Here is a 13,870-nt window from a genome sequence, read left to right as displayed (position 1 = left end):
AGAATCAAATCAGACCTCCTTCATAGCCTTGAGCCAAGGAAAAGATTGGAAGACGATGCAGAGAAATCCTAGTATAGGGGAAGCCTTCATTTAATACACAGAACCCCAGACACAGAGGGACTGACTCCAAATCTCTTCTGCAGGGATGACACTGTCCACAACAGAAAAGACAAATGACTGAGACACAAGAACACCTCGCTGACTGCAAAGCCACAGAGAATGAGAAGCAACCCAGCAGAAAGTGAAAGGCAGCCTGGGCAAGTGGCTGTCCAAAGATGAGAAAATAATTCAATATGGAAATAAAATGAAGAGACATTCTGCCTCCTTGGTGATGAGAAAATCACAGGGCAGCAAGGCAGAGCTTGCAAACAGCATGGTGGGCAACATGGGTGTGTGGACGTGCTGGCGTCGGCGGCGTCACCATCAGGACTATCAGGGAGGCCTCCTCACCCATGCCAGAGGAGGCCTGGGTAAGGTTGGTTTTTCTTTGTTTGTTTGTCTCATTACAGCTTTATTTCTAAGGTGTAATGCTGCAGAGATCTGACAGAGTAATTCAGGAGCTACTAGCTCTGCCTCAGGCCACCTTGAACTCAGCTCCCCAGGAGCCCAGAGAGTCTGCAAGGACACATTGCTGCAAGCACACAAGTCTCTTAATGGGATTCCATCACAAAACAAAGCACTAGGCACAGGAGAGACGGCTTAAAAGGCGAGGGTCCTGGCCGCTAGGCTTGACAACTCCCTCCTTGACCATACATAAGTAAATACATAAGTAAATGTAATTTTTGCTGAGTGTGGCAGTGCAAATCTTTTTTTATCTTAGCACTTCGAAAGCAGAGACAAGTGAATCTCTGAGAGTTTGAGACCAGCCTGGTCTACATAGCAAGTTCCAGACCAACTCTGGTGAGACTGTCTAGACAACAAAAACAAAAGTTAGACATATCTGCCTTCTTTTAAAAAAAGATTTGTTTATATGAATACACTGTATTTGTCTTCAGACACACCAGAAGAGAGCATTGGATCCCATTACAGATGGTTGTGAGCCACCATGCAGTTACTAGGAATTGAACTCAGGACCTTTGGAAGAGCAGTTAGTGCTTTTAACTGCTGAGCCATCTCTGCAGCCCCAACATATCTGCTTTTTGAAGAACCCTAAAAGAGAAGAGAATTTCTTTGTCTTCTCAGTTTGAATGCAATGCAGAGACTATCCTCATGTGTGGCAATCATAGTTTCATTTCTGAGAGCCACAGTGGGCTCCTAGGTAGAGCCTGATCCCACTGTTAAACCTCCTGGCTTTGCCAGCCAGAGCAGTTCCTGGTGCCTTTCTGGTCTCAGGCAGGCCTCGCACGGAAGTAAGGACTGCTCCAGAGGACTAGCACATGAAGGTGCACCCAGGGCAGGGACTTGGGGAGCAGGAGGGCTGTTCTTCTTGCAAGATTTCTTTTAAGAATCTAAAGTGTTTAGTGTCTGAATGAGACCATTGTCCATGGGCAGGGTGTTTCCTCTGCCGGGACCTTGAAGATCAGTGATTGACAGGCTGAGTGGATATGCAGAGACACAGGCATGCATGCATGTGCACAGAGGTGTGGATGAAATGTGCATGCATTGTGTATAGAATATGCACAGGTATATGTACACACATGGGTACATGCACATGTGTGTGCATGCCTGCATTTGTGTACAAAGTGTATAATAATGTGTGTTTTTCCATGTGTACACATAGACAAATGTATGCTTCTGTGTCATGCACCTGCACAGGTATGTATATGTGAATATGTACATTTCCACATGTGTATTGCATGTGGACAGATTTATACTTGTGTGGGCACATGATTATGCATCTGTAAAGCCAGACACGCATGCTTGTGTGTGTGTGGATATGCATCTGCATGTGAGTGCACATGAGCATATGCATGTTTATGTGTGTTTATGCATGCATGCCTGCACACTCCTGAGTATCCCTACCAAGCATCTGAGAGAGTCCTGAAAGCAACACTACAGTGTCACTGTGGTGAGGACTTGGTGCGGCAGCCACTCTCTGCTAACCATGGCAGAAAGCCTAGCTGCTTCCTGTGCACAGTTAAAATGCCAGAGCTGTTGGAGCTGCCAGGCTACAGGGTAGGTAGCTGTCCCTAGGGAAAGGAGCTTGGTGTCTACATCAGGCATGGCTGCTCCCTGACATCTCCTGAAGCATACATGCCATTCCAAAGTGAAAGCTCAGAGTTCTCAGATGAGCAGCCCTGGGGCTGGAGAGTCACCGGAAGTGACACTCGGAGACATCTTTCTGTATCACCCAACTGGAAGGAAGAGAGGTGCCCTGGCAGTTGCAGCAAGACACAGGCCTTATGTGGGCCTAGGAACCAACATCAACCCCGGTACTGCATCAACGCTGTGGGAAAAGCAGAGTTCTGAGGATGCTCATGACATTTATAAGTTATTTGGAGGGGTGTGAACATGCCATGGCACTCATGCAGAGGTCTGAGGGCATCTTTGTGGAGTCTTTCTCTCTGCCATGTGGTTTCTAGGGATTGAACTCAGGAAGCTGGGAGTCTTGGTAAGTTTTACGTTAACTTGACATACACTAGTCATTTGGGATGAAGGATCTCAGTTAAGAAAATGCCCCCACTACAAAGGCAAGCCTGTGAGCAAGCCTGGGTCATGGTGGAAGGTATCACTAGTAAATGATATAAGAAAGCTGGTTGAGCAAGCTACAAGGAGCAAGACAACAACAGTGTTCCTCCATGGCCTCTGCTTCAGTTTTTGCATCCAGGTTCTTGGCCTTCTTGGGTTCATGCCCTGACTCTCTGCAGTGACAGACTGTTACTTAGAAGTATGAAATGGAATAGACCCTTCCCTCCTCAAGCTGTTGTTAGTCGCTGTGTTCTATTACAGCATAGAAACCCTAAGATACTGGGCTTGGTGGCAAATGCCACCTCATCAGCTCCGAAGGAAGGTTCAAAGGCAAGGGAGGCCAGAGAGCAAAGTCCAACACTGGGTCTGCTCAACCACACACAGGCTCTGCCTTGTCCTCACTGGTTCTGGCTGTGCCTGGGAAGCTAGCTGCCCTTGGGAACGTGGTCTTACCTGTGTGGACACCAAGAAGAACAAAAGGAGCAGTTGCAAAAGACAGCAAACTCGTATGATCTAACTTCGTCAACTAAAAATCTAAACTAGGTTTTATTTAGTCAGGGTTTTATTGCTGTGACCATAAACACCATAACCAGAAAGCAAGTAGGGGAGAAAGGGGTTTATTTGGCTTACACTTCTAGATCATAGTTCATCGCTAGAGGAAGTCAGGACAGGAATTTAAGCAGGGCAGGAACCTGGAGGCAGGAGCTGACGCAGAGGCTACGTAGGGGTCCTTCTTGCTGGCTTGCTTCCCTTGTCTTGCTGAGTCTGCCTTTTTATAGAACCCAAGACCACTGGCCCAGGGATGACACCACTCACACATTTTTAGGTATGCTGTGTAAGGACCTAGGCTACATCTACAGTTGGCAGTGGAATCCCGGGGACCATTCTGTCCCCTACTCCCACCCCTGCCCTCTTGCTGAATGGTATCCTGAGCACCCTACAGCTTTGCCTGTAGAGCTGTCTGAGTGTCCCTCTTGCCAGCCAGGGCTGCATATGGGCCCTCAAATCTTTCCCATGGGGCCTGGGCCATTTTCTGCTTCCCTGGAGGCACCGCTTCTTAACAATAGACCCAGAGGGCTAACCAGTCATGTATTCTGGCTGGAGGCCAAGATCAAGTTCTGTTCCTTCGTTTTCAGGGCCCAGAGGGTCCCAAGATGGCTGGGATCCAGGCTGTTCAGAACACAAATTCCAGGAAAGGTCCCTGCTCTGGTGGGAAGTGCACTAGAGTGGTAGAGAGGAATTCTCTGCCCAGGCAATGGTGGCGCAGGCCTTTAATCCCAAAGGATCTTTGAGTCTGAGGCCAGTCTGGTTTATAGAGTGAATTCCAGGACATCCAGGGGCACGCAGAAAAACCCTGTCCTAAAAAAACAAACAACCAAACCAGACAGCAATGTCATGGTTCCCCCCTCTGCCATACTGACTGTCACCTTGGGGCTGAAGAATCCTGAATCACATTCAGGGTCAAGGACAATGTCTAGTGACCTGGGAGGGCCAGAAATTCCTCTCTGGACCCCTACTTCTCAGCTACGAAGTCTGGGTGTTAGCAGCATTAGTTCAGGGCTGGTAGATACAAGCTGGCTGACACTGTGAGGCTCACACTCCCTTGAGAAAAGTACTTCACATTTCCCAGCACCTATAAAATAGAGATGGATACACCCAAGGCAGGGCTGATACACTTAAGACTCTCAGCTCCTATGCCCAGCCCCTGCTGAGGCCACTGTGAACCGCCAGCTTGGTACCACACAGGGCTCACCTCTCTTTTCTCTCCCCTAAAACAGGCCCTACACTCCTGGCAGCAGCTGCTCCTGCAGGTTTGAGAGCAAATCTGTGCAGGGACAGAGGTCAGGCTCAGGTGGGGGTGGGACAGAGGACTTGTGGACAGTGCCAGGCAGAAGATGCCACTAGTCCTGGAGCTGAAGCCCAGACTGCAAGGACACAGTGACCCTGCTTGGACTGCAACCAGGCAGTGAATTGTGACACCAAATCACAGAGATATATGGCAGAGGGTCCCAGAACAGCAAGGTCACAGAAACCAGAGAGCCCTCCCGGGGTGACTCTGCCTGACAGGCAGCTCTTGATTGGCTCTAGGGGAGACAGGGGAGGACCAGATGCTGTTTACTTCCCAAGGACACTGTCTGATGTTTTCAGACCATTTGCTCCCAGCCCCACAAGCTCCAGGTGAAAACCTGTGCCTGCCCCAGAATGGGGTCCACACAGAGCAGCTCCATCTCTCATTTTACACAGGGGAAACTGAGTCCCCCATCAACAGTGGCATCTCCTGACTACCTTTTGGTGTGCTTGGGCTCAGAGAAGCAGAGACTGGCTAGAAAAGGGCTGGGAAAGGGAGCATAGAGACCAGGACCAGGATCAACACCACCAGTGTTCACTCACTGCTTACCTTGGGCCCCTCCACCAGTTTGCATGCCACACGGGCACTGGTACAGGTCACTGGAAGCCCTTCCTCACAGGAATCAACAGTCAGCAGCTGCAAAGAAATGGCTAGCAGAAAACTAACTAGTCTTGTAACACCTCACTCACCCTCTTCCCAGTAGCTCTGTCTGGGAGGGGTTGCCCTTCTGTGCGGTGCACTTCTTTCTGGTCCTCAGAGCTGCTACTCTTATGTGGGAGATACTTTGCTTCTCTTATGTGGAGATACTTTGTGGGTCCCTCCCCATGCCTGCACCTGAGCACTCTTTGCAGAGGATGTGAAGAAGGGGCACACTCTACACCTCATCTTACTCTCATCCCCAAATATCTGGAAAGTCTTTATAAAGTTCTGAAATTAGGAAAGGCTGTGCTCCAGCCACCATTGCATCCAGCGCACCCCTGTGGTCCCAGAAGTCTGGTCCAAATAAATGCTCCTTCCCAAGAAAGGATGCAGAGGGTCCCGAGGAGGAGAGGACTATTATAGGGGATCAGAGGGTGTGTCCTGGAGGGTTCATCCACAGGGGACCTGTGGAATTCCCACAGGAGGGTACTGTGTGTGTCTGCAAAAGGCACGAAGACTTAGTGAGGCAGAAGTCAGAAACCGCAATTACCTCTCTTTTCACTTTGCCCTGAAACACTTAAGTCTTTTTTTTTCCCCCAAGATTGGGAGTGGGGGTAGGGGGAGGCAGCAGCAGCAACAACCCCAGCAACCACCCCCTTTTCCTTGTTCAGGTGCTTGTCCTCACACGCCCCCTGCTGGTTACACCGTGCACTCTCACCTCGTGGGGCTTACATGGGACACTGGGAATAGAGAGGGCCTCCACATTTAAAGTGGGCAAGCATCAATGGAATGGCACTGCTACTGTGTCCTGCCAGCTTTCCCCTTCTTCCTCTCCTTCCAACAGTGCTCATCTGGGTAGAGGCCTACACCTAGAGCCCCAGAACCCTAGGGCACCCCTGCCAGAACCTGCTAGGCTGAAGTACTGTCTAGACCCCAGGTGTCAAAGTGACCTCTGCCAGTCCTGTGTCACATGAGCAACTCTCAACATGTAGTGGAATGGGTACAGTACCACCCTCAGGTGCTACACCCTAGTGATGCAGGACAAAACTCTGGCAGACAAGTTATTCACAAGACACCCTAAAACCTTGAATATGAACCTTCTGGGCTCCAGGAGCTTCGTGTTTTGAAGAACCCTCTCCAAACCCACACTGTGGCAATGAGAGGAGGGGCAGAAGAGACAAACACAGGATACCTAGAAGATGGGTGGATGCTAAGCTGACTCCTGTAGGATCACTGGTCCCACTCCCACCAAGTATCCCCAAAAGTCCTGTCTTAGTGTTCGATAGAACACCCTTCACAGTGATAACTGTGAAGAGACATCATGGCCAAGGCAACTCTTATAAGAGAAACCTTTAATCAGGCTGGCTTACAGTTTCAGAGGTTCAGTCCATTATCATCATGGTGGGAACATTGTGCAGGAAGGTAGACATGGTTCTGGAGAAGTAGCTGAGAGTTCTACATCAGAATCAGCAGACAGCAGGAGAGAGACACTGGGTTTAGCTTGGGCTTCTGAAATCTCAAAGCCCACCCCCAGTGACACACTTTCTAACTCCAACGAGGCCACACCTCCATTCCCTCTCAAGTAGGTGCCACTCCAGGACTAAGCATTCAAATCTATGAGCCTGCAGGGGGTCATTTGTATTCAAACCATCAAACCCGTGTCTGTCTACAGGAGTGCAGGCTGAACACAGATGCTTTGAGGCAGAGGTGCAGCTGGTTCTGCAGAGGTCTGGGTTACTCCATAGTCCCCAGAAGAGATACAGACTATGACTCACCCAGCTGGGTCCTACCTCCCTTGGCTATGCCTCACCTCCATCTGCCCAATAGCCAACTGACTCCTCTGGCAGGTTTAATACCAGGGGATCCAGACCATCACTCAGGGAGACCCTACCTGGGTCTACATTACCAACTGACTTGGGTCCAGCAGAGAGGTGACCTTGTTGGGTATGATGGTTTGAATATTCTTGGCTCAGGGAATGGCACTATTAAGAGGTGTGGCCTTGGAGTAGGTGTGTCATTGTGAGCATGGGCTTTAACACCCTCATCCTAGCTGCCTGGGAACCAGTATTCTGCTAGCAGCCTCCAGATGAAGATGTAGAACTCTCAGCTCCTCCTGCACCATGCCTGCCTGGACGCCGCTATGCTCCCACCTTGATGATAATGGACTGAACCTCTGAGCCTGTAAGCCAGCCCCAATTAAATGTTGTCTTTATAAGAGTTGCCTTGGTCATGGTGTCTGTTCACAGCAGGAAAACCCTAAGACACTGGGCTATCAGAGGTAGCAAGCTGGGAGGCATTTTAGAGGGCTTTAGGGAAATGAATATCTGGTGACATTCTGCCCCAGAAGACCCAAGTCCCAGAGTGCAGCCTGCCTTGCCTTCACTCTCCAGCCTGAGTAAGAGAGGAGACAGGCATTGTGATCAGGTCCCACTCGGTCAGTTCCCTGCATGAAGCTGCCATGTTCCTCCACGCTTCTTCCCCCGAGGAAAGCCCAAGCCCCACAGTGCTTTCCTAAGTGTCCCTAGGCACTTCTGGTTCCACCTCGAGCCCTTGATAACCCAGAAACCACATGTCTCTGCCTGAAGTGGGAGCCCCAAGCACTGTAGCTGCCTCATCTGGCTGGGAAATGGTGGGTTGCCTTAGCCCTAAGCCTCCAGTACAAAGAATAACCTGCCCTGGCTCTTTTTCCACACCTCATTCCAGAGTCTGTACCTTCCCTTAGTTTAAGATTTTGCCTCCCTATGAAGGCAGCCTGAGCCTGCAAGCCCTCTCAGCAGTACCCCTGGCTCTCCCCCTGCCTGGGTCAGCCAATGCTTTTGTTCTGGTGCCTGTGCAGAGCAAGGATGAAGACAGGAGCAAGACGGTTCCACTTACAACATCAAGTATTACCTTTTTCCAGCTCATCCCAGGCCTGTCACCCATGACTCCACCCAACTGGAAGCAGAGGTGAGAGGCCACACTATGTGTCCTTTCCTCTGTGGCACTACCTGCCATTCTCTGCAGGTCCCCAGGAGAAGTCTCTGCTGGAATGCCTGCATCCCTAACACCCATCTCTCACCACTACATGTCCCTTCAAGCCCTCCCTGTTTTCCCCTTCTTCCCTCCTGTCATTCAAGGAATATTTGCTAAGGGACTCTTGCTGGCTAGGTCTGAGCTTTTGAGGACAGGCTCCAGATGGCGGTCTCCAAACCACTGTACGGGCCCAGACCAGGAATGGAGGTGGCTAGCACTTCTGGCTGTGTGAGCAGGACCTAGGACTCATGTGGCTCAAATGACTGCAGCTTCGTTGTTTGCTGGTGAGTGGAGCCAGGCACTTAGGTAGGAGTTGGCAGGCCAGCTGAGTGCTCACCAGGGAAGGCCAGGTGCTGCCTGGCTCTGGTGATCCGGTAGGATGGGCGATTACTGTGTACTTGGGAGAAACACCTGCTAGAAGGAAGAATCTGAGGGAGCGTACCTGAACAGCCTATAGTCCTCTGGAGACTGGCCAGGGTCCCATAGGCGTCACATTATGGAACAGCCTTCTCCCAACTAGGTTGTGAGTTTCTTGAGGGCAGGGCTAGACTCCAAATAGCCCTGGAATCTGCTCCCAAGAGCTGTAGGCAGAGTCGCCGTGGATGGGAAGGGACAAATGCTTGCCAAGAAGAGCAAGCAGAGGCCTGGGCACCCCTGTGGCCACACCCCTAAAAATCCGCTAGAGACCTGTTGAGTGGAACCAAGTCGCTACTTTCTGGCAAAGAGGCCAGAATCAGAGCCGCAAGCTATCACGTGGGATGTGATCAGGTCACGTGGTCTGAAGGCCTGCACGTGAAGCAGTGAGTCGAACACGAGGAGGGGCGGGGCAAGCCCAGCACGAGGTGGGCAGGCGTGGCGCGGGGTGGGTGGCGAGACACTTGCATAGGAGCGGGCAGCCAGGTGCTGGTTGGATGCAGAGCTCTTGGGGGTAGGCAGAGTGTGGGCGAGAGACCTAGGGGCTATCTGTGGCTTCCGGCTTGTTGCTTCCCTCCAACTTCTTGCCAATGGCGTCCGGTGGCCACGAACGGGCCACTGAGGATTTTGGAGTCTCCGGCATTACAGGATGCAGGTAAAATTTGGGTTGACGGGCTCTGAGAGGGTCAGGTTCCAAGGCCTTTGCTCAGGGGTTACTTACATCTTCACCTTACCTGGCACAGCCGGGCAGAGCTCCCCGTCTTGGTGTGGAGAGGGTGGGGGAGGGGTGATGAGCTGGTCAGGTGGTATTCCTGGATGACCCAGGTGAGTCTTCACTTCTTCCAGACATCCACCCCAAATGTCCTAGTTCTCCATGTAGAGTACTGGTGTCTTGTGGGGTTCACAGGTGATCTTGGCTCTTTTCTCTCTCTGTAGCAAGACTCCTCAGCCTGAGACTCAAAACAGCTTGCAGACCCCCTCACAAAGCTCAGACCTCTGCACAGCTCCCGTAGCTGCTGCAAATTGGGGCCCCTGTCTTCGGAGAAACGTGGTCAGCGAGAGAGAACGCAGGTGCGGGCAAGTCTCGGGATGGGCAGTATGCCAGTGGGGTGAAGGAGTTTAGGTCTGTGGTTTAATTAGGTTATACCCATCTGGACCAACCAGGATTAAAACCAGATCCCCAAGTAAGCGCTCAGCTTTGTGGAGAAGGCCGGCTGTTACTACAGTTTGACTTGGATTCACCCTTTCACATACCAGGAGTTGCTGCAGGGCTATGCCACCAGTCCAGAGTTATGGTGTGTCTCCTGGGTTCCAATGGGACAGGCTGCTGCAGGGTTGAACCTGCTGCCCTGCAGGCCTTGGAGGCTGCTCAGTGGTAGGCTCCAGAGGTTCTTTTGCTATCTGGTGAGGGTAGGCTTTTCTTTTCTTTCTTTATTTTCTTTTTTCTTTTTCTTTTTCTTTTCTTTTTTTGCTTGTCTGTCTGGAAGCAGGAGGCGGATCTCCTTGAGCTGTGAGCGCTTGCGGGCTCTGCTTCCTCAGTTTGATGGCCGGCGGGAGGACATGGCTTCTATCCTGGAGATGTCTGTGTACTTCCTCCAGCTTGCCCATGGCGTGGATCCTAGCTGGGAACAGCTTTCTGTGAGTTGTAAGCAGGCTGGCCTTGCCAGGCCTCTGCAGCATGTCTCCTATGGGATATCCTCTCTTAGGGGCATCATGACCCTTGTCTTCTCAGGTCTCAGCCTTCAGCCCAAGGAGGCCGAAAGGTCTGCACCCTCATAATGCATTCAAACCATACCAGTTGGTATTCTTAGGGGGAAAGTGTTGCCTGTATGTGCCTGTGTGGGGGAGTTTCAGGGTCTCCATCTGTCCAGTGCTGGACAAGAACACTCACATGCAGACCTCTACCCTTTGAGCCCCAGACTACTGCCCCGTTCTCAGTCCCATGTACACTTATGGTGCCTGGGTGGATACAGCCTGAGCCAAGAGCAGGGGGTCGTGTTTGAGGAGTGAAGCTTCAGTCTGCACGTGTCCTTTCCCTGTGCAGTCCTGAGTTTCTGGCGGGTTTGTGTGTACTTAAACTTCAGGTTCCTCAGCGTCCCCGGGAGATGTGGCACATGTGGCAGGGTGATGTTCTGCAGGTAACCCTGGCCAATCAGATTGCAGACAGCAAGCCAGACTCTGGGATAGCAAAAGCATCCGCTGTGGCTCGGTTAGTCTCCCTGGGGCCATCCGTGGGCTGTGGGCTCTGGGCTCTGTCTGAAGAGCAATGTTAGCTGTGAAATAGTATGGATCACATCTGTGGCATCACTGTTCCTGGTCAAATGTCTTTAGATGGTCCCTTGAGAGCCTGCTGTGACAGTACATTCATTACAAAGGGTGATCTTGTCAGCAGACTCAGGGCACTGGGAAGAAGGGGGATTACCTGGGTCTTCTGCTCTCTAGGGCTCTGAACTCCTTGATGTCTTATACTTTTTCAGGGTCCAGGACCCCCCATGCTGTGGGGTGCTGGATACAGACCAGAGCCAAGCTACTGAGAGAGTGTCAGAGCTGCTGGAGAGACCTTCCTCCTGCCCTGGTAAGTGCCAGAGCACATTGTCATCCAGTCAGCTAGGTGACTATGACCTTGAAATGACTGTGGCTGTGGCTGAGAGGGCTAGACTCTCCCATGCCCAGAGTCTAGACCAGCTGGCTGTCTTGCCTCTGCCTCTGCTGAAATCGGGGTAGCTATGAGGCCTGTGGCTTTTCCAGCTGTACCTCCAGTGCCAAGCCCTGGTCAGGAGGTAACAGTGAGTCCCCAGGTGGGCTGCTTCTCATGCCAGTTTGCCTTTCTTGGATATTTGGTCTACCACCATTTATATCCGCCATGTCTACAAGACTCAGCTGGCTGGCAGGGGTTCTAACCAGCCATAAGGATTGTGGGGATAGGCAGCTGGTCTGAGGGAGGAAGGAGCTCAAAGTCATAGGTGCAGTGCTGAGGGGGACTCCTAAATGGAGCCCATGTGAGTGACTCAAGGCCTAGGGACTGCCTTTTCCAGGAACCTGCCCCAACCCAGAGTTGGACACCTGGTTTGGACATTCCCTGCTTGGTCACCTGTTGTCAAGTACTTCCGGCTTTGACATGTACACACTGTAGGACAGTACCTGGCTGAAACTGTGTGGGCTAACCTATCTTCTCCCTGTTAGAGTCTTCCAGCATGGGTCCTGGGCTCCCACCCTGGCTCCCTCACTCATGGCAGCCAGTCACTCCTGAGGCGAGCGACATTGTTTCTGGTGGGTCACACCAGGTGGGGTCCTTGGCCAGGGACACTGAATCTCCGGGCATGCTGGCTGAGGAGGCCAACTTGGTCTTGGCATCTGTGCCTGATGCCAGGTGGGTGCTTCTGAGTATGTGTGTCACTGGCCTGCCTTCGGCCTAGCGCTAGTCTGTACTTTTCTCCACTTCTGGAAGCTTCTGTTCCTGACTTTTGCATCACACTGAGAGGAGGCCCAGGCAGCTGGCCCAAGCCAGACTCACCATGTGGCTTTCTGATATGTTTCTAAAACATTTTTGTCTCCTAATTGTCTTGTTTGGGCTGATGGTGAAATAATTTTTGTGTTTGGGGAGCACACACCAGCTGGGGTATGGGAGGCAAAGGGAGGGTGAGGCTGTGGCTGGAGAAGCCAGCACAGATCTCTGTTCAGCAGAGCCCTGTGGCTATGGCCTGTGCCCTTTGGCTGCGATTTCTACACTTGGTCCTGTTGGAGTGAGCCTCCTTGGAATCTGAAGGGCCTTTGCAGGATTGGGTTGGGTTTCTGGTGTGTTTCTAGTGTCTGGGTGCACGTGTGGCCACTAGGGGATCTTCTCATCTCCAGGTACACCACAGGGGCAGGGTCTGAAGTGGTGGATGGAGCATCCTTTCTGCTGACCACCAATCCTGATTGGTGGTTGGGTGAGTGGGGCTGTGAGCCCAGGCTGCCTTTCCCCACACGGGCCCTGGCTCTGGGGTCTGTGTCCACCCAGACAGGACCAGGAGACTGTACCCAACCCCAGCTTGCTCTCTGACCCAAGGCCCTCAAATCATCTCCTCTCGTCTGGTGATGATCAGGATGATGGGCAGGGACAGAGGTAAAGTCTGACCATGTGCAATGACATGAGCACATGACGTGTAGAAATGGCTGTGTGAGTCCCAGGTGTTTTCAGTAATGTTCCTAGTTAGCACCAGGACAAGCCATGTGTTGTGCATCTCCTCAGCCTTTAGGATCCAGTGTTGAGTGAACACTGCTGTGGTTCTGGCATGGAAAGCATCTCCTAAGGCATGAGAGTAGGGGCACCAGAGTTGGCTTCATCCTACCTCACTGGGAGGAGAGAAATGGGGTTCACATTCCCTCACAGGGGGGCAATGGGCACTTAGAATGGACGTGGTGGTAGCAACATGGAGGTCCCTACCTTGCCGTGACCAGTCTGCTAGTGTCTGGGGTACATGCCTGCCTTATTGATGTTTCCTTTCCTTCCAGGGTCAGTGGAAGGCAGAGGAGGCCCAGCCCTTGCCAGGAGCAGCCCAGTGGGTGAGGCCGAGCCAAGCTTCACCGGAGATACTGAGCCTTGCTCCCAGGAGCTCCAGGCTGGCCCCGTAGAGCTGTGGGGCTTGGATTTTGGCAGCCCTGGCCTGGCCCTGAAGGATGAAGCAGACAGCATCTTCCCTGACTTTTTCCCCTGATAGCTTAGTCCTACCATAATTTAGTTTGCTGGGGGAGCTGTCCCTTGCTGGGGTGTTGTATTTTGGGTTTGGTTTGCAGCTGCAGACTAATTTGAGGGAGGCAGGCAGGGCTGTGAGTGGATTGTATTAAAGAGGAAAGTGGTTTTTCTGGCAGAAGCAAAATTTCCCTGGCTTTTGAGTAATTAATTCAATTCATTGGGCACATTGTCCCAACTCCATTCAGAGCACAGGCAGCTGCCTGGATCTTTGCGGAGAGGTTCTCAGTTTGGTAGGATCCCTGAATAACCTACTTCTGTGCCTTGTTCCTAGTGCCTTTCTCCCCCTCCTTCCTGGGATCAGATGTTTGAGTTGGGTGGGGCCTTTCTTGGGACCCCAGTGTCCTCTCCCTCAGTGCAGCATGTCCTGAGGGAAGATGTGGTCCCCTGTTATTGCCAGTCAACCCTGTACTTGCCGTACATGGGTTCTTGGGGACCCTCTGGGTCTGGCCCACACCCCTCCACACTGGGTTGTCATGGGTAGACTGAAAACTGGTATTTGTCTTTCTCCTGTTCTTCCAGGCAGGCTTGTCTTGCTGTCAACATCTAGAGACACTCCAGGTCCCTGGGACTCCTTCCCCCCTATGAGTCCCTGT

The 13,870-nt window shown here is 51.9% G+C and overlaps 1 protein-coding gene across 1 annotated transcript; it reads left to right on the top strand.

Annotated features, from left to right (window-relative positions):
• Positions 1–84: 84 nt before the first annotated feature.
• Sohlh1 (spermatogenesis and oogenesis specific basic helix-loop-helix 1) lies at positions 85–13,393 on the top strand. Its single transcript, XM_076937590.1, has 11 exons — positions 85–475; positions 7,167–7,297; positions 7,953–8,412; positions 8,812–9,197; positions 9,479–9,613; positions 10,033–10,180; positions 10,627–10,751; positions 11,020–11,117; positions 11,726–11,912; positions 12,395–12,471; positions 13,037–13,393. The coding sequence occupies exons 4-11, from the start codon at positions 9,133–9,135 to the stop codon at positions 13,237–13,239; spliced, it is 1,038 nt and encodes a 345-aa protein (XP_076793705.1). The 5' UTR covers positions 85–475; positions 7,167–7,297; positions 7,953–8,412; positions 8,812–9,132; the 3' UTR covers positions 13,240–13,393.
• The last annotated feature ends 477 nt before the right edge of the window (positions 13,394–13,870 follow it).

Source organism: Arvicanthis niloticus, chromosome 6 (genome assembly GCF_011762505.2).
Source record: "Arvicanthis niloticus isolate mArvNil1 chromosome 6, mArvNil1.pat.X, whole genome shotgun sequence".
NCBI classification, from domain to species: Eukaryota; Metazoa; Chordata; class Mammalia; order Rodentia; family Muridae; genus Arvicanthis; species Arvicanthis niloticus.
The sequence above is the reverse complement of the archived record's forward strand: the minus strand, read 5'-3'. Positions and strand labels throughout refer to the sequence as shown.